The 20,987-nt window shown below is 41.4% G+C and overlaps 1 protein-coding gene across 3 annotated transcripts in view; it reads left to right on the top strand.

Annotated features, from left to right (window-relative positions):
- The window catches only part of CLIP1 (CAP-Gly domain containing linker protein 1), a 118,141-nt gene that overhangs the window by 83,535 nt on the left and 13,619 nt on the right, over positions 1-20,987 (top strand). For all 3 annotated transcript variants that reach the window (XM_028092514.2, XM_028092512.2, XM_088019575.1), the window contains 3 exons: positions 476-592; positions 2,649-2,755; positions 7,594-7,714. In XM_028092514.2, coding sequence (XP_027948315.1) covers positions 476-592; positions 2,649-2,755; positions 7,594-7,714 — 345 coding nt within the window. The remainder of the gene's footprint in view (positions 1-475; positions 593-2,648; positions 2,756-7,593; positions 7,715-20,987) is intronic.

Below are 20,987 nucleotides of genomic sequence, written 5' to 3'. Positions count from 1 at the left end.
AATTGCCCAAATAATTTTTTTTTTAGTTGAGAAATTCCCAACCTAAATTACAGGTGATTTCAAAAGCCCCAAATCTCAAATAGCAAGAATAGTATTTCAAACATACAGCAATAAATATGACGAAGGGAAAATTCAGCTACATAAGGATGTTACTGTTCGTTATCACTGAATGTTTCTCTCAAACATAGGTCAGAGTGATGAACGTGACTGTCAGTGTAACTCTGGAGCTAGGGTTGGAAGGGTCTGGAAATATAAAATTGCAAATTGCAGTTGGCTTGTTTGAAGAACGGCATGAAAAGGGTCTGTAACTTGGTTCCCCTTTCGTGGCTCGGTCTGTTTGTCTCAGCATTGGACTGGTGGCTGGTCCTTCACCTTAACCACACAGATAGTGAGGGCTGCCTGAGCAGCACAGCCTGAGTGTGGATGGACTTGCCGAGGGCTGTCCTCATTTCTCACAGTGCTTTCTTGTGTTCAGGCTGCTCAAACGGCAGAAGACGCCATGCAGATAATGGAACAGATGACCAAAGAGAAGAGTGAAACTCTGGCCTCCTTGGAGGATACCAAGCAAACAAATGAAAAACTACAGAATGAAGTAATCAGATTTAAATGGCTTTTTGTACAAAGGACAGCTTACCGACTTCATGGAATGTTTGATCACTAACTCAGGATTGTTTATTTTTTGAAGTGTGGCCTCGTACAGGTTTGATCTGTTAGTGGAGTTGAATGTACACCAGAACCACGATAATATTAAATAAAGTAGATGACTTCATTACTCATTTAATAGGATCAACCTTTAAAAAAAAAATGAGGGGAAAACCCCAGTAGCGTGGCTTTCTCTGGTAACTTCAGTGATGGGACCGATGAGAGAGGTACTCGTAACACTCTCATTTTTGTATCTCTGATCCGAAATCACACACATTTTTCCCCCCTCAATTCTCTCTCACCTCGAGCCACTAAATTCCACTCCTCAGCCCTGAGTTTGACGTAGGCCTTTTCTTGGCCTCGCTCAGTCCTGGTTCCCTTTTGTGTCCTCTCCAAACAGCTACTTCTGGGTCTCAGACGCACTTGTGGCATCGAGATTGCTCCGATTCTGTGCAAAGTAGCGTATTTCTCATTCTTCCTGGACCCATTTTTGATCCCCCTCCTCCCCACTTCCAGCTCGTACCAACCCTTTCTTTGTTTGGGAAGCAGTTACCTCTGAATCCTAAGCGGACGGATTCGCCAAAGTAGTTAAGTGAAGTTCTATAGAACTTCAGATGCTTTTGAAAGGGATGGTCAGGTGAGACATTAAGGAATTAAAGCAAAGGAAGGGCTAGCCACACTGAGTAGCTGATTTGTAGAGGCTAGGCCTTCTCACTGTGGAAGGTCAAAGATGGAAATCTGTAAAGACATGCACATTTTGAGAGAATTATAGGGCGAATAAAAAGGGACATAGAAGGGGGTACATTTTCAGAACTGATAGTCCTAAGAGAAGAAGAAAAAGCATTTTAAAAAATCAGATGATTACTCACAGAAGCTATAATAAATGAGAAGATTTTAGGGAATAGATCTAATTTTTGAGGGTAGATCGGGGAGAATCGTGTGCCTTCATGACATAGCCCTTGGTGTCCTTGTTATACAACCAGAATACAAGACCGGATGAATTATTTTTTTCGACCCATTTTGATACTTGGTTTTTCTTGTTCTGTGAATCTGGAATTCCAGATTCCTCTAATAATGGTAGAGGACATTAAAAGGAATACTGTGGTGGTAAAGCCATTGAGGCACTGTCTAGGATTCCTGACAGGTGGCATATGACGTGGCAAAGGTGTCTCTGGCTGTAGGAAAGGACTACCCAAGTCCCAGGAAGCCGCCGTGGTGCCAGGAGCATACCCTGGGCAGTGGACAAGCCCCAAGTGAGTTCCCCATTCCTGGTCGGGGCTCTGCACCTAGAACTCCAGTCACCTGCCAGAGCCTGTAGTTGATCACGTCCCCACTCACTCCAGGATCGTGTCTGGCGTTCCCACCAGGGCCAGGCCCTAAGCTGGCTGCATCCCCTGTGGGCAGGTGATGGGGCTGAACAAATGTGCGTGCTTTTTGGCCTCACTTACCTGGCTTTTTCCTTTTCAGGTCAAAGTTAGATGGATAATCAGATATTCTCCCACCTACAGATACTTGATTCAGAAAATTTTTGTAGTCAGGACTCCGTACATTTGGTACTAAGGTTGACGAATACATCTGAAATTACTAATCTGTGGGGAAGGAAAGGGTTTTTTTTTTTTTTGTTTTTATTACAAAGAATAATCCTTGCTCATGTCATGCCTTTGCAATTTATTTATTTTTTTTTAAGAGGAGTCATACTTGAATAGCAAGTTCAATGGTAAATATTGAGAATTGTACACAAAATGAAAGCAAACTTTTGTTGTAATTCATGTAGCAGTTTGACATTTTTGCCAGGTGTACAGGGAATGTCTGACTAAACGTAAGGGGGAGGCTTGCGGTTTATAATAGACGTGGTCATTTGTCATCTCACCCAGTGACTTTTTTTGGTGCAAGTGACTAATGTCACCTATCTTTTTAGTGCACATTTGCATGAATAATTTGTCTATCCAGTCATGTCACTGGAAAATGAAATAATTTCATCAAGTTTTTTTTTCTTGGTCTTTAAGTTGGATACACTTAAAGAAAACAACTTGAAAAATGTGGAAGAGCTGAACAAATCAAAAGAACTTCTGACGGTAGAGAACCAAAAAATGGAAGAGTTCAGGAAAGAAATGTAAGTTCATCTCCTTTGAGAGAAACTGGGGGACTTAGTTTCGTTTTCACTTTCACAATACTAATTATTTAAAAAATAGCCTCACAAGTACTTAAAAAGGAGTTGCCCCCAAATGTGGTAGCGTACCTGAGAAGTAACCCCTGTAACCACTTAGCTGGAAGTTGGCTAAGTCAGAATGGTAGCCGGGTTAAAGGATCAAAGTGAATGTGTGCTGGCTGATATGTTAGGGCATTTGGGATTCGAATATGACTTTATGAGGAAAGTACAAGAGGAATCAGGTTTTTTTTAAAGCAGTGTGCTTTAAAGGGTCTGAAGCGTCAGACCCTTAATAAATCTCTCAAAACCCTTTCTGTAGGGAGAAAAAAGCATGTCACTTTCAAAATTATCAGTAATCTTGATTTTAAGAGTAATCAAACCTTCTGGCATGGAAATCAGATGAGAGAATTCTGGGAGAATCTTTCTGATCAACATTTATCCATCAGTCTGCTACCTCGATTTCAGGCAGACAGGCCAGCTGTGTTTCCTTTGCCAATACCACCTTCAAATCCTTGCCATTCAAGTCCGACCATCGTAATCATTGGTGTTTATCGGGCATTTAAAATGATAGTTTTGGTGTAGATTTTCTGTTCTGAGAGCTATACCATATCAACTGTGTAAACCTAAAAATTTAAAGCCAGTTAAGGTGGTGAGCGTTTGAGGGTGTATTCCGTGCTGGGAAGGCCACAAAGATGGATTTATATGGCCCCTGCCCTTCCAGGGCTTATTTACTTCCAGTTCTGATCAAATAGAGGCATGAGATTCAGTCAAACAGAAGCACCAGTTCCAAGTCTCCATCCTCAAGGCGATTTGTTGATCAAGCACAGACTAAACCTAGGACATGTCAGGTTCTTCTGAGAGTTCGTAAAATCCCCTGAGAAAGAATCTCCTCTGAATGACTCCGGGCACACGATCAATCCCTTCCTCAGTCTCTGTTTTTTTGTTTTTCATTTTTATTGAAATTCCAGTTAGTTAACATACAGTGTAACGTTAGTTTCAGGCGCACAGTATAGTGATCTGGCACTTCCAGGCCTCAGTCTTAGTTTTAATGATACTTCTTGAGATGGTGTGTAGACAGTTCCTAGTTCCTACCAGTTCCCTTCCCATACACAGATTTCTGAGTTTACACTTGTGCTTACGGCCGTCAGGAAGAGCTTGTGATTCTTGGCCTTCCGAAGCCACATCACCCAGACTGTGATGGGAACCAAAGCCAGCATCAGCTCTGAGAGGGTGGCCGCGGGTCTGGTGTGGGACTTTGCCCCGTGACACACAAGTAGTTAGGCTGACCTGGAGTGTTCGAAGCACTGCTGACTTTAGTTCATTTGTGTCACACAGGCAGCTGGTGAGGGAGGATCTGAGCAGCAGAAGATTCCCTAACCAACCTCCCACTGCCATAATCCTACCTCTGAGCTCTCTGGGCTGTACTAGGTAATGGAGGGGCAGGGCCAGCGTGGACCTAGCCGAGAGAGCTCTTGGGACTTCGATAAAACCCCTCTTTCCTGCAGTACTATTTAGGAGTCTCTCACAAGGGCCATTGCATCGGTGTAGTATTTGAGCGTTAAACGTCCTCACTAAATCACTGTGTCATGTCACCCATCCACAGTTACTGTGGGGTGGTTTTACTTCTATTAGGAGATAAATTTTCTGCCCTTCTTTGAATGATACCATTGAATAATAAAAGCCTAGCCTCCTGGCTGTGGGCACAAAGGATCATGAGCAAAGAACTGTGGCCCCTGCTGTGGCCCCTCTGACCTTGCCTGTCCTCCCTGAAGCCACTGTCCCCGGGTCTCTGACCCTGAGGGGGAGTATTCTGGGTGAGGAGGAACCAGGACCACTGGGCAGGCAGCCTGCGCTGCTTCTGTCTCTCCGCCTTTTCTCTGGCCCACCAGGCCTGAGGAATCACGTCTTCTGTCGGTGACCTGGTTCACCATGGCCGGGGTTCCTTAGCAGGAGGAACGGGCAGTGGGAGACTCCAGTCACAGGCTCCAGAAAATGGTAGACGGAGTAGGTTGGAAGAGCCCCTGCCCCCAGTGACTCATTGTTCCCTGCTGTAGGCTTGGCCACATTTCAAGGACCATCTAAAATAAATGTACTATGTAATGGGAATGGTGCTTCTCAAAAAAAAAAAAAGAAGAAAAGGCAGTCGTTTTACTGCTCCTTAGTCCCTCAGTACTCACAGCTAGAGAATGAGCAGCTGATCATTTCTCTGTGGTTCAGCATGTATCTGGGGCGCTTTAGGTCCTTTAGAACTTTCCTGGTGTCTCCCCTCACCTGACAGGACTTGGAATCCTGGAGGAAAATGGGCCCTAGTGTAGACACTGGGGTTCTAATTGGAACTACCTCCTATGTAATATTGCCCTTGGCACTGGCAACCCAGCACTTGTAGCTAAGTGTTCCTTCTGTGCTATTTATTAGACTGGTTTTAGGAAAACTCTTGGTTGTGGTTAGCCAGCTCCTATTTTCAGGTGGAGAGAGAAGATGTTTTCTCTCTGACGTATAATTTTGAATCTTAGGGAAAATGCTGTAAGCAGTTTAATTGTTGTCTTTATTACTCACCTGGCACAGTAATAAATCTAGAATAGATTTAGCGTGGCAATTAATTGATTTGTAATAGACTTGTAAGTAGAATGTTTGCAAGTCATTGTGAAAAATATGTATTTGCCTCTCAGTTTTAACACTGGGATAGTCTTCTGTCATGTAGAAAGAAAAGCAGCTTTAAAAATTGCTAGAAATACTTGTAGGTATTTTCTGAATTATTCCATGGAGTATTTCCGGAAATTGGGCTATGAGAGCCTTCTTCTTGTATGAAATGCATGTACCCGCTACACTCTAAAGAAAAATGGAAAGGTGTTTCTATATTTGAATCATAGCTGAGGTCCATCGCCAGTTTTAACTCCACTTCTCTTGCTTCTACAATTTACTGGCTTTATGATTTGGAGAAAATCTCTTGCTTCCCTGAGCTTCAGTTTTTTCATCTTTCAAATACAAATAATATTAACCTCACTGGGCTTTGAGGATTGATTGAGAAAATGTTCATGAAAGCATTTTACAAATTTTATGTTGAGCAGATAATGCTTTCATAGATCAGTATTTTAGAACATTTTGAAATTTCTTTGACTCCTTATTTTAATTTTCCTTACTTTGGGCTCTTAATAGAAACCAAGGATTTAAAAAAAAAAAAAACATTAAGGGCGCCTGGGTGGCTCAGTTGGTTAGGCATCCGACTTTTGATCTTAGCTCAGGTCTAGATCTCAGGGTCCTGAGTTGGGCTCCATGCTGGGAGTGGAACCTACTTAATAATAATGATGATGATGATGATAATAATAAGCCATTAAAGATGAAAATCTTAAAGAGACAGAGAGCAGGATCACAAACTTACCACTGACAGGTCATCCAGATGATGAGTCCACATAGCTCCTGAGGAAGGCAGTGACACCTAACCTAGGAATAAAAGGTTTGGCTTAGGATGATTTCATCCTCAGTAAAATCTTCAGATTTGTCAAGAACTGATGGACTTTGGCCAGAAGGTGAACTTTAGCTGGCGCGCGTGCATGTGTGTGTGTGTGTGTGTTTGTGTGTACGTGTGTGTGTACGTGGATAATTAAAACCAACCTTCCTAGCTTTTGAATGACTTGAGGCTAAAATCTCTTCTCTGTTTTTCCTCACTTGCTAAATAGACATCTCTGTAAAACACCTAATTTAATGGGCTAGGAGAATTTTTGTGTAGATTTATTCCCCTAAACCTTACCCTGATGTGTATATTATAGGTGGATGGAGAATTAAAACTCAAAAAAACTGAAGATGCCAGGCGTTGCCACCCATTAGACAATTGAAGTTAAAAATAGATGTGTTCCTGCATCAGCAGATGGATTCATACCCAGAGGACTTGATTCAGGATTCGCCATGTATGACAGCTCCCTGAGTGGAGTTTAGCCAGCACAGACTTAAAATTTATAGTGGCATCAAAACCTTCTATGATAGAAAACTAAAATCCAGTGATCAAACAAAATATTTTCAATATCCATGTGTAAAGGATAATAATTTGAGATGTATATTTTGGATAATTTTAACATAGGGAAGATGTTTAATAGCTGTACTTACGCTGTTCACATTTTATATGCTGATTTCCTTCTTTTAATTACAAGTTAACATTGTGGAAGGAATTGAATCAAAATGAAACACCTGTTATGTAATTGGAAAACCGCATTTCCTTTGGGCATTTCACCTGGAGAGGGTGTCCTAAAAATATACTCAGATTCACGCCAGCACTTGACTCTGACAGATACCAGCAAATGTGGGAGCATTAGATTTTTATTTCTGCCAGAAAAAAAAAAAAAAACAACAGATTACAGATCTGTGCAGTCAGACCAGAGTACCTTGGCAGCAAAGTAAATCATTTTATCAACATAGTGGGTTTTAGCATAATTTTCTGATGGAAATAGTCCTCAAGACAAGAGGACTGACCATTTCGTTTGTCATTTATTTTAATAGTAACATTATTTTTTGTACAGGAAGTATTTAGATAGAAGTGGGTGAGTGAGTGTGGGTGGAGAAAGGGTGGATATAGTGTTTATTAGGTTTTAAAAAAAAATGTAATAATTTGTGGGTGGCAGTCCTCCTCCTGAGGGGTTAAAGCCATTTAGCCTCTCCTGCACGTAGATACCACTGCCTCCCTGTTGTTAGAGATCCTATCAGGCACGTGACCCAGATATATTTTCCTCAGTTGCTGTGAAGCCGGTCGTCTCCCACAGTTTCCTTGCCTGTCTTGTTGCTATGGTAACCGTGCACACTGTCCTTTGCAGAGAAACCCTCAAGCAGGCAGCAGCTCAGAAGTCCCAGCAGCTTTCGGCATTGCAAGAAGAAAACGTGAAACTTGCTGAGGAGCTGGGGAGAAGCAGGGACGAAGTCACGGGTCATCACAAGGTCAGTGGGCCAGGGAATCGGGGGGCGCATGCCTAGCTCTGCCATGCTCCCCACCTGCTGCTGTTGGCAGGGCACTTGGAGGCCCTGATGTGGTTGGGTCATTGCAAATGGGATTTCAAGTTGGCTGTGTGCTGTGTCTCCTTTCCTTCAAGTGTGCTGCTATAGGACTTAGGGTGGGAGTTGACAGAGTCTTTAAAAAACAAACAAACAAAAAAAAAAACCACAAAAAAGACCAGTAACAACACGGGGAACTTGCGAGCAAGTGAAAATAAGACCTTTATTAGACAGTCTCATAGCAATGTATTTAAATGGAAAGGAACAATATCTTCTCCCTATGTTGCCTGGATTTCAAAATTACTTTTCTCTTAAGGTTCCTTTTCTCTTTCATCAGAATTGGTTTGAAGGAAGCACATTCCCAGGATAAGGATTTGGTGTGGGGGTTGGCAGCTGTTTTTAAATAGAACTCTGCTTTTCTTTAAAGCATTTTTTTTTAAGCATTTCCTAATGGAACTGTATATGTGTGAGCCCTTGTGTGCGTTGATATGTGGTATGTGTTATCCCCGGAATGGGCGAGAAGCTCACCACAACCCATTGGCTTCCGTATTTAAATGACAAAGATTTGTGATACGTTTATTAAGTACTGAAACAAAACTGATTTTAAAGACTGCCATATTCTGCTTTTTATTCTTTTGTGGTTGAATCCAAGTGCTAAATTGTTAGTCACATCTGGCCTCAGCAGAATCTTAAAATGAGATTCTTAGGGGAATTTTACTGTGTGGTCAGTAAATAAAGTTTGTACCTCAGGAGAATTTTTTTCCCCCAGCATACTTTGCAAAGATTAGTTCTCACTTAGGATGGAGTAATTTGGGGTAATTATATTGAGTACCCATTGACATGGTGCAGTTTGTGGTGAAAGCACTATTTGGAGAGTTGATTTCAGACTTTAAAGTCTTTAGTATAGTTTTCCACGATATTCTTCACAAAGGAAATGTCCCATCTCTCCAGACTCGAGGATGGTAATGATGCCTTTGGTGCTACTAGCTCACAGTTACTGGCTCTTACTAGGTGACAAGCACAAATAAATGATAGCTGTCATCTCAGTCTTTACAATAATTCTGGAAGATGGCCCTGTCATTATTTCTAAAGTAATTGTAAAAGAGGAACAGGAACATGAAGATAGTAACTGACTTACCCTCATTCAGGTAATAACGTCAAGAAATGTTTGCCATCTTCTGATTTGGGTCAGGAAAAGTTGAGTTAAATAGGGCCACTGCCCTCTCCTTTGGTCAGTATATGAGAAGCTGGAGTTCATGAGAAATAGAAGCCCTTTGAAACCAGATGGGGTCCTTTTTTTCCTGGCACAAACTAGAGCATCTAAAACATCAGGTAGCTCTCTCGGTGTGTCTCTTAAGTTCTTGCAAGAGAAGGATCTCTGAGAGGGGCGTTTCCCTTGACCTCCTGGAAGGTCCCTAGGAGAGAGAGCAGATTCCATATGTGGGCGGAACACAGAGAGATCACCCCTTCCTCTCATGTTGTGACCTTAACTGGACTGTTGATTACATTTCTTGCTTCTGCCAATCAGAACCGGAAAGCAGTGGAAGGAGGCATCATGCTTCCTTGGGCAGAGCTTTGCAGGGCTCCCTCCCTCCCATGCTCTTTCCTTTTGCATGTTGGCATTTGAATTGCCTTCCTTTTGAAAGGTTTTGTCACTAGAAATTTGAAAGTCAGTGACTTCGAAGGGTGTTACGGAACAGCGTGTGCAAGGATCAGCTAAGAAAAGTGACTCTAAAGGACAAGTTGTTAGGCCCTTCGTAGTTCTGTGTTTTACTCAGAAGAGAAATAAATGGGCGTGAACTAAATAATAGGCTTCAATGGTAGAGCTTGTTAACAATGATATTGATTACCAGGGAGGATTACGGGTAATTCTTTCCTTGAAATAAATAAATACAAATATAAATACAAATATATGCATGCACACACAGATACACACACATATATTTATAGTGTCTGTTTTTTATTTAAAAAAATGGAATCACCCATCTAAAATAATTTAGAAGCCACCTTAGTCTACAGAAGACTGATTAATTCACTGGCTCTGTTACTCTTACTGTGTAATCTCCAGGAATCTAGAGTACTGCTTACTTTCGTAAAATTACAAATTTCACCTTATTACTTACTGTAGTCAAGCCAAGTTATTGATCAGCTGTGTTTAGAAATATACTACAGAGCGACCATGTTTGGCAGAAACCCTGCTTTTAGAAAAAAGAAAGAATTTTAATTGTATTACTACAGGAACATTACATTCTAAGCTTAAAACAGTGCAGATGAGGCTGACAGGGCATGTGTTAAATACTGACCTAGGACCTGAGTTCTATCCTGATTCCTTCATTTAGTAGCATTGTAATTCACTAAACATTTATCGAACTGATGGCTTTGTCTGTTTCATACTCATCATAACTTACCTCTGAGATAGGAAGGTTATTTTGTAGACAAGCTGAGGCTCTAAAGTGTACCATTTTGCTAAGGACACGCATCTAGACAGTGAAGCCAAGACCTGCACTCATGTCAGATTAACTTGGGGCCTGCTCCCTGGCTCCTATCCTACACTGAGACTAAAACTTAGTTCTACTTACTTCATAATTATTACTGTTTTAGATAAAAAAGAAAGAAAGAAAAACTGTGAGCTAGGAATGTGGTAGGTGGGGGTCAAGTAATGCTATAGAAATGTACTCTTTTTTTTTTCCCGCAGCAAGAAAATATATATATAATTTTTTTTTTTTTTTGCTTAGAAAGCCCAAGACACCCCAGAATCTGTTCTGCATCTTCAGCATCTCACTGGGATTACTTTCTTCACGATGAGGGCTATTTGATTTCCTGTTTGTCAATTGGATGTGAGGTCATTTATCGAAATAAAAGAATCCCCACCTCCCTGAGACAGTGATTTTGTAGAACTTATTCTCTATCAATTTAAAAAGATGTAGGATATTCTGAGATTAGGAGGGCTGATCATGAGCAGGACTGGTTGGTCAAAGTTGGGGAGTGATGTTAGTTTCCACTTTTAGATAGAAATTCTCATTTGACCTGACTGACTAGTGGACATCATGCGCCCCCCGTGAAGTATTGTATCTTGGAGTTGGAAGGACTCCTCTGTTCCTAGTCCTCTGGAACAGAGCTGGCAAAACCAGAAACCAAACCCACATGTGTGCATTCTTTTTTGTCTGCTCTCCCTATCAGACATTCTCCTTTCCAAAGGAAATTGTGGAAGTTGCCTTTCCCAAGTGGGGTACTTGTTTTGGGGGGGGAGGGGAGCAAAAATCAGGATTGGTTGGGATTGTGAGAGGCTTGGTATATCTGGCATCAATAGTCACAGAAATCTTTACAGACTGTCACAGAGTGCCCTGTCTTTGAAAAAGGAACAGAGTAGATTGAACCATATGAAATTGCTTGTTTTGCAGTTTCGTATTGTTCAGCCTCATGGTTAACATAACTTACCTCTTCTTGATAACTGACGATTATGAAGATTGTCATAATTATATAATCGCCATTGACTGTTGGCTTTCACCTTCACTTTCCTTCCTGATGGCCTGACCAGTTTCATGCTGCTTCGGGGTGTGTGTGTGCGCGTGCGTAAACACATGTAACAAACTTTACTGTTTTAGCCATTTTACAGTGTATAATGGCATTTGGTACATTCATCATGCAGTGCGGTTGTCACCTCTGTCTAGTTCCAGAACATTTTCATCACCCCAAAAGGAGACCCCCTCCCCGTTGAAGTAGTCACTTCCCATCACTTGTGATGACCTCTTGTGACTGGCTTCTTTCACTCATCATCTTGCTTTGAGGGTTCATCGTGTTGTAGCAGGAGTCAGGGCTGAATGGTATTTATTGGATGCAGGTACCACATTTTGTTTATGTGTCTGCTTTGGGTGTTTTCGGTCTCCTTTCTCCATTCAGACTGTCACCGTCCCTCCCGAAGTCTGTCTGCATCCCTGCCAGTGGCTGCAATGTGTGATTGCCACTTCAGATCTTCTGTGGGTTGGAAAATCCTTCTCATTCTCTTAAAAGCAGTCCTTTTTTTTTTTTTTTTTTTAAGATTTACTTATTTTAGAGGGTGCATGAGCATGGCAGGGGGAGGGGCAGAGGAAAAGGGAGAGAGAGCATCTCAGGCAGACTCCCTGCCGAGTGTGGAGCCCCATATGGGGCTCCATCTCACAACCCTGAGATCCTGATCTGACTTGAGCTAAAACCAAGAGTTGGACACTCAATTGACTGCGCCACCCAGGCGCCCCTTAAAAGTGGTTCTAAATCTTGCCATACTGTTCACACTTATAGCCCAATCTTCTTTTCTTTACTTCCAAACTTTTAAAAGGAGTACTGTTTTCTGCCTTTAATTTCACCTCCCATTTTCTTCCCAGTCGCTTGCAGTCTGCTTTTCGCCACCGCTAGTGCACCACTGATATGACTCTTGCTTGAGTCATCGCTTACCTAGTGATTGCACAAGTGCGTGGCTTCCTTTCCATCCTCTGTGAACATTTGGCGCCACCACCTACATTCTTGACTTTCCTCTTTTGACACCGTCCACGCTGTTGGCTCATGTTTTTCTGCCACACCTGGTCAGCTGCCGTTCACATGTCCACCTTGACAGCTCTTCTCCCCCCATCCCCACATGGGGAACGTCTCCTCCAGCCTCAGGGCTAGCTGCTTCCTGCTCTGTGTTCAGGTAGCAGTCTCCACGATCCTCTGTCACAATCACAGCACTGTGTTGTGGCTGTTTCTTCTGCTTCTCCCCGCACAGGCTGTGAGATGGTGGGAAGCACAGCGCCTGGTATGTAGGTTCGAATGAATGAGCGAGTGATTAGATGCATATCTCGTTTTTAGCCAGGGCCTCAGGATGCAGAAACCTTGACTACTCTTTCTACTTTTTTACATGATTCAGTTACTTCCAGTATCATAGCTTTGTCATGGAGAGTTGTGGTTGCCAGAAGCCTGATCACCAAATGAGCGGGGCGTGTGCCCTCCATGGAGAGTGGAAGCATACAGTGCAAAATGAGGCAGGGTCATGTAGTTTCAAGATTAATGGAAATGATACAGAGCATTATTTCCTGTCCTAGAGAATACTAAAAATAATCATAATAATGTGAGTTCTTCTATAGAAATAGTCACCTGAAATAGTTACTTTTGAAATGTCTGATGCATCATTTCCAAACCTCCCATGTATTCCCCTTTGTAAGGATTGCAGATACATTGAGCTGTCACTCTGGCAACAGTGTTGATTTCTCCACCCATTCCCCTTCCTGATTACTTGCAAAATGAGGTTACGGTTGGTTTGTAGAAGCTAGACAGGGATTAGATCTCAATAACTGTACTTTATCAACACTTCTTTCTGATAGAGGTTACAGCAAATGCAGTCTACAAAAAATTGGGGTTACCATCTAGATTGATTTATGAATAATTGCCTGCAAATGTTAAATAAGCCTGGATTCGCAGATGTGAATGTTTAGAAAGGGAACACCATTTTTAAGTAAACTCTACTGCCCAGCATGGGGCCCTAACTCATGACCCCAAGATCAAGAGTCGCATGTTCTACCAGCTGAGCCCGCCAGGCACCCCAAGGCAACACTGTTTTTAGCTTGTCATAGTTTATTTTTTAAAACAGTGTACATTAGCCATTGTAATTTTAATCTGAGCTCGGAGACTTCTGGGCAAATAGGGCTGAGTGAAACTGATCACAGAATTCTTCTCCCTCAATACCTAATGAAGTGAACACACTCTTCTGATTATTAAAAAAATGTCTCCAGGAAAATCCAGTAAAGCCAATCGGCTTCATGCTGTAAACATTAAAATTGACAACCAGGGAAAGGGACATGATTGTGGTTTGACTCTGTTGACACTGTTCCCAGTCATAAGAGAAAAGGAAATGTGTAGCAAATCCTGAGAAATATTTTTTTTTTTTTTTTAGAGAGAGAGGAGAGATCGAGAAGGGGTGGAGGGGCAGAGGGAGAGAGAGAATCCCAAGCAGGCCCCATGGCCAGCACAGAGCCTGACGCAGGGCTTGATCCCACAACCTTGAGATCATGACCGAAGCCAAAATTAAGAGTTCAATGCTCAACCGACTGAGCCACGCAGGTGCCCCAAAATCCTGAGAATTTTTACTCTGCTTCTCCCCATCCTTCTGCCAAACCCAATTTAGGGAAAATTAAATTGAAGAGGTGAATAGTCAGCCGGGGAGAAAAGTCACAGAAGAATCCTTGAGGCTGGAAGCCCTCTTTGACCATCTCAGGATTCTGCCAGCAGCAGGAAGAACTACTGGTTGTCATTTTCCATAGCTAGTCAACAAAGCGTGGCTTAAGTAAAAGGATGGGGGGCTTCCTAGCAAATGATAATAAGTCCACAGGTGGGCAGTCCAGGTGAGTCCTCTACTCAAGAATGTCCTCAGGGAACCCTGCCCTTTCTTTCTGCTCTGCTGTTACCCTTAGCATGTACAGTCAGCCCCTTGGTCACCAGGGCTCTTGCATCTCCAGGCATTGCAAAACTTTCCAGGAGGAAGTGGGGGAGGGCCAAGTGGGGAAAGACAGAAAGGCCTTCTCTTTACTCTCTTTACATGGTTTTGTCTTTTAATTTGGAGAGGAAAATTCCTGTCTCTGTGATAGTGTCATGTAACCACATCCAGCCATAAATGAGGCTGCATTCCCATCTCTGGGAAGGGAAGGCAGCAGAGGAGGTGAGAATAGATGTTGAAAAAGACAATTTTGTAGTATCTGCATGAGACTAAAGCCTGAAGACATATTCCTGCAGGAATAGGATTACCTTTGTTCAGAGTGGGCACTAAAGGAAAAATCCACAAAAGAGACCTCCAACAGATTGTGTACATTCCCTTAAAATCACCCCCTCCAGCCTTGTCCTACAGCCCTCCAGCTACAGAAATGTATAGGCGACGGTGCCCAGTTTTCCCATAGTACCCTGGAGATGAAGATTAAAGGTCTCAGATAAAGCCAGATAGGTATCAGGGAAAATGAATTTATATCACATGTGAACAAGCAGAAGGTCTAGGTAGAGCTGCCCATAATAAGATGAATCCTTGAATGCCTTTTGTACCAAAAGAAGAAAAAAAAGGAACACAGGAATCCAAAGAGAGATGAGGGATTCAGGCCATGAGAAAGCATTACCCAAAGTGGAATATTGCTTCGTGTTATATAAAAACCTTAGTGACTTAAATAAAACAAGGGTTCAAAGAGATGATAAAGTGACACAAGTGGAACAGAAGAAGTGAAGAGTTAAGGAACTGAGTGAAAACCAAAACAGCACCATGTCAGGACTGCTAAATAAATCAGCAACAGAAAGGAGCCTAATGAACATTTCTAAACATCTGAAGGAAAGGCTTGAGCTAGTCATAATAAAGAGGGAAACAAAGATAATTGAAGCATCAGGGGAAAGATGGTAGCTGTGGAGGACACAGATAATCCTAATGAGTATAAGTAGCATCTCTGAAGTAAGGAATTCACCATATGCGACAGAAGAAAATGTTAGGGGATAAAATAAGGAAATTTCCCCCAAGTGAGGAACTGAGTCTGATACAGGAAGGAGGTGGTAGGTTGTATGGAAGCTCAGTCAGGGAACCCAGGGCAGGTGGTGGTGGAGGAGGAGGATATTGGTCCAAAGCAATTGACACCAAAACATATACTGGTTATTAATGAAATTCAGAAATAGAGAATTCTGCCCAGGCAGAAAAGGCATATTCCTTATAAAAAGGTAAAAACAAAACAAAAACAAACAAAACCCAGCCAACCCACGATGGCCACATTCAATGCCAGAAAACTGTGCCACACTGTTCCCAAAGTTCTAAGGGACCGAAAATATAATCAGGAGTGTTCTATCCTGGCAGTTATTACACAGATTAGACAGGCAGATGTTTTCGAAAAACATCTGAAAAAACATCATGAAAGAACTTAGAAGCTGTAGCATCTGTGAGTCCTTCTGGAAAGTAAGCTGTTTGATGATAAAATCTGGTCATGAATCAAAATTCAGGATTTAGCTAAAGAGAAATTACGGCCAAAGGACTAGTACTGGTGTGAGCACTAAATGCAAGTAAATAGACAACTAAGCTAACAGCTCAGGGAGCTACAGGTAAGAACAGACTCATGTTTTAACTTTATTTGGAAATTATTTCAAACTTTGCAAAAAGTTATAGAAAGAGAACACAGGATACTCATACTGTAAGGACTTGTTTTTACCTAACCACAATGCAGTTACCAAAATCAGGAATTTTTAACACTATTATTTAATGTACAGACCATATTCCTGTTTAGGCAGTTGTCCTACTAAATGTCCTTTATAGTCCCCACCCCCCATCTGGATCAAGATCTAATCCAGGATCATGCATTTCATTCACCGACTCAAGTCTCTTTCATTTTCTTTATCTGGAGTGCTTCTGCCTTTGTCTTTTATGACTTGACTTTTTTTTTTTTTTTTAAAGAACAGGCCAATGATGTTGTATGAAAGCCTTCATTTTGGGTTTGTGTGATGTTTAATCATGATGGTTATGCATTTTTAGCAGGAAGATAATTGATATATCCTTCCAAGAGGCATGTGATGTTGCTTTATCCCATTTACTGGTGATGTTAATTTTGATTATTTAGTGAATGTGAGTTTAAAACATTTGCAAGAAAAAAAATAGGGAAGAAGAAGGAGAAAAGCATAGACAAATTACAGAAAGAGTATGATTAACAATACATGAGGTAATAGAGTGGAAAGAAAGTGGAAGAAAGCAACCAGGAATAAAAGTTAGAGACTAAGTTGACGTGTGCATGCACTGTGTAAAGAGCTACTTCATATGTATTGGCCTCACTCAGTCACAGTCCCCCGCCCTATGGCCACACAATCAACAGCATTCTTGACAAAGAATGATCATACCTATGTGTATGTGTATTTGAAAATACAAACATATAGTGGTTGCAACAGATTTTCAGGATACGAGGTTTAATACACAAAAGTCAAATCTCTGTTTAATATACCAGAAATGAACAAGTGGAATTTGAAATTGAAAACATAATATGATTTATATAAACACCCCCCAAAATGAAATACTTAGGTAAATTTAACAAAATGTGTACAGCTTCTGAGGAAAAACTACAAAACTGTGATGAACAAAATCAAAGAAGAACTAAATAAATGGAGAGATAGCCCATGTGCATGGATAGAAAGACTCAGTATTGTCAAGATGGTGGCTCAGTCGGTTAAGCATCTACCTTTGGCTCAGGTCATGATCCTTCAGGGTCCTGGGATCCAGCCCCGCATTGGGCTCCCTGCTCAGTGAGGAGTCTGCTTCCCCCTCTGCCCCTCCCCCTGCTTGTGATATCTCTCTCTCTCTTTCTCTGTCAAATAAATAAAATCTTAAAAAAAAGATGTTGGCTCTTCCAACGTGACCTATAGATTTAATGAAATTTCAGTCAAAATCCTAGCAAGTTATTTTGTGGCTATTGAGAACTGATTCTGTAGTTTATATGAAGAGGTGAAAGACCCCAAATAGACAACTGAATATTGAAGAGCAACACAGTTGAAGGATTGACACGACCTGACTTCAAGACTTAGTATAAAGATATAGTAATCAATACAGTGTGGGATTGAGAAAATAATAGAGCAGTGGAACAGAGGGCTCAGAAATAGACTTACATAAATATAGACAACCGATTTTTGACAAAGGAGGAAAGGCAATACAATGGAGCAAAGATTGTTTTTTTTTCGAGAGATAGTCCTGTAACAAGTGGACATCCACATGCAAAAAAGTGAATCTAGACACAAATATTACATCCTTTATGAAAACTGCATTGAAATGGATCATAAGCCTACATGTAAAATGCACAACTATAAAACTCCTGGGAAATAAGACCAGGGAAAACCTAAATGACCTAGAGTACAGTGGTGACTTTTTAGGAACAAGACCACCAAAGACATGATCCACAAAGAAGAATTGATAAGCTGAACTTTATTAAAATTAAAAACCTTTGCTCTGTGAAAGAGTGTGAAAAGAGAATAAGACAAGCCACAGACTTGGAAAAAATGTTTATAAAGGATACATCTGATTACTCGAAATAATACAAATATACAAAATATATGAAATATACAAAATATGCAAAGGATACATCTGTTACTCGAAATATACAAAGCACTTTTAAAACTCAACAATAAGAAAATCAATAACCCAATTACAAAATAGCCAAAGTCCTGAATAGACATCTCACCAAAGAAGGTATGTGGATGGCAATTAGCATATGAAAAGTAGCTGAACATCATGTCATTGGGGAATTGTAAATTAACAATGTGATAATATACAACTCTCAGAATGGCCAAAATCTAAAACATTTGGCAACACAAATGCTGGTGAAATTGTGGAGGAATAGGAACTCTTATTCATTGCTGGTGGCAATGCAGAATGGTACAGCTGCTTTGGGACACAGTTCAGCAGTTTCTAACAAAACTAAACATACTCTTACCATAAGATCCAGCAGTTGTGCTCCTTGGTATTTACCCAAATGAACTAAAAACTTAAATCCACACAAAAGCCTGTGCATGGGTGTTTATAGCAGATTTATTCACAGTTGCCAAAAACTTGGAAACAACCAAGATGTCCCTCAGTAGGTGAGGGAATAAACTGTGGTCATCCAGATGATGGAATATTATTCAGCACCAAAAAGAAATGGCCCATCATGCCATGAAACCACATGGAGGAATGTTAAATGCATATTACTAAGTGAAAGAAGCCAATTTGAAAAGGCTACATATCGTATGGTTCCAAAGATGCAACATTCTGGAAAAGGCAAAACTGTGGAGACAAGAAGAAGATAGTGGTTGTGGGAGGGGTAAAGAGGGGAAGGAACGATGAATAGGGAGAGGACCAAGGATTTTTAGGGCAGTGACACTATTTTGGTTATCCTGCAGTGGTGGATACATGTCTTTATACATTCATCAAAACTCCTAGAATGTACACCATCAAGAGCGAAGCTAAAGTAAACTATGAACTTTGGGTGATAATTATGTGTCAATGTAGATTTAGTGGGATGTTAATAGTGTAGGAGATTGTGTATGTGTGGGGACAGGGAGTGTATGAGAAATGTCTATACTTTCTGTTCAGTTTTTCTTTTTTAAAGATTTTATTTATTTGACAGAGCGAGACACAGCGAGAGAGGGAACACAAGCAGGGGGAGTGGGAGAGGGAGAAGCAGGCTTCCCACGGAGCAGGGAGCCTGATGCGGGGCTTGATCCCAGGACCCTGGGATCATGACCTGAGCTGAAGGCAGACGCTTAACGACTGAGCCACCCAGGCGCCCCAGAATGAATTTTTTTTTTTTAAAGATTTTATTTATTTATTTGAGAGAGAGAGAATGAGAGATAGAGAGCATGAGAGGGAAGAGGGTCAGAGGGAGAAGCAGACTCCCCACTGAGCAGGGAGCCCGATGCGGGACTCAATCCCGGGACTCCAGGATCATGACCTGAGCCGAAGGCAGTCGCTTAACCAACTGAGCCACCCAGGCGCCCCAGAATGAATTTTTTTTAACGATGATCTAAGTGTATGCTGTTTGTAAGAGACACAGCTTAGATTCAGAGACACAAATGGGCTCAAAGTAAAAGGATGGAATAAGATATTCCCTGCCAGTAGTAACCAAAAGCGAGTTGGAGTGGCTATACTAATATCAGACCAAATAGGCTTTTAAAACAAAAATTGTTACTAGAGACAGAGAAAGACATTTTATAGTGATAAAAAATTAAGAAAATATAACAATTATAAATGTATATGTACCTAATAATAGAGGCCCAAAATATGCAAAGCAAAAATTGATAGAATTGAAGAAATAGGGCACCTGGGTGGCTCAGTCAGTTAGGCATCTGCCTTCAGCTCTGGTCGTGGGATTGAGTCCCCAGTTGGGCTCCCTCCTTAGCAGGGAGCCTGCTTCTCCCTCTCCCTCTGCCCCTCCTTGTACTCTCTCTCACTCTCTCAAGTAAATAAATAAAAATCTTTAAAACCCTAAGAAAAAAAAATAGACAATTCAACAATAATAGTTGGAGACTTCAAACTTCAATACCCTATTTCACTAATAGAACAACTAGAGAGAAGATCAACAGGAGATACAGACTTCAATAACACTATGAATCAGCTAGCCTAACAGTAATCTGTAGAGCGCTCCACCCAACAGGAGCAGAATATGCATTCTTCTCAGGTGCACATGGAACATTCTCCAGAATAGACCATAAATAGTCGCATTGAATTTAAAAGGATTGAAATCATGTGAAGTATGTTTTCTGACCACAATGGAATGAAACTAGAAATTGTAACACAAGTATCTCAGGTGTTCTAATTTGCATTTCCCTGTTGACTAATGATTTTGAGCATCTTTTCATGTGCTTATTGGCCTTTTATCTCTCTTCTTTGGTCAAGTGTCTATTCAGATCTTTTGCCCATTTTTGAAAAAAAGATTTATTCTAGAGAGAGAGTTGGGAGGGGGACGCAGAGGGAGAGAGAGTCCCAAGCTGATTTCGTGCTGAGCATGGACCTGACACAGGGCTCCATCCCAGGACCCGGAGATCATGACCTGAGCAGAAACCAAGAGTCAGACTGTCAACTGACTGTGCCACCCAGGGGCCCTCTTTTCCCATTTTTTAATTTGGTTGTATGCATATTATTGAGTTGTGAGTGTTGTTAGTAAGTTCTGGATACAGGTTCTTTATCAGGTTGTGTTTTGCAAGTGTTTTCCGAGTCTGTGGCTTGTCCTTATACTTTCTTAAGAGTATCTTTTGAAGGGCACCTGGGTGGCTCAGTTGGTTAAGCAACTGCCTTCGGCTCAGGTCATGATCCTGGAGTCCCGGGATCGAGTCCCACATCGGGCTCCCTGCTCGGCAGGGAGTCTGCTTCTCCCTCTGACCCTCTTCCCTCTCGTGCTCTCTATCTCTCATTCTCTCTCTCTCAAATAAATAAATAAAATCTTTAAAAAAAAAAAGTATCTTTTGAAGACCAGCAGTTTTAAATTTTGATCAAGTACACTGACAGGGCTTAGAAGCAACAACACTCTAATGTTAGTGAGTACACTTAGCACCTAGATTTTGGTTTTAAGTGTACTTCTGCATTTAAAAGATTCTTAGAGAAATGGCTGATTCCAGGGCTGGGACAGAGAGAGTACAAGATGAACCTGGAATATCTTGTATACCAGGAAGCAAGGGAGTACTTAAAGAATATTGGAGATTAGTCAAAAGCACATCATAATCATGTTGAAGGGGCTCCCAC

Source organism: Eumetopias jubatus, unplaced genomic scaffold (assembly GCF_037043125.1).
Source record: "Eumetopias jubatus isolate StellerSeaLion01/CBP00866 unplaced genomic scaffold, mEumJub1_p1.0 scaffold_16, whole genome shotgun sequence".
NCBI classification, from domain to species: domain Eukaryota; kingdom Metazoa; phylum Chordata; class Mammalia; order Carnivora; family Otariidae; genus Eumetopias; species Eumetopias jubatus.
This window is presented reverse-complemented; position numbering and strand designations above follow the sequence as displayed.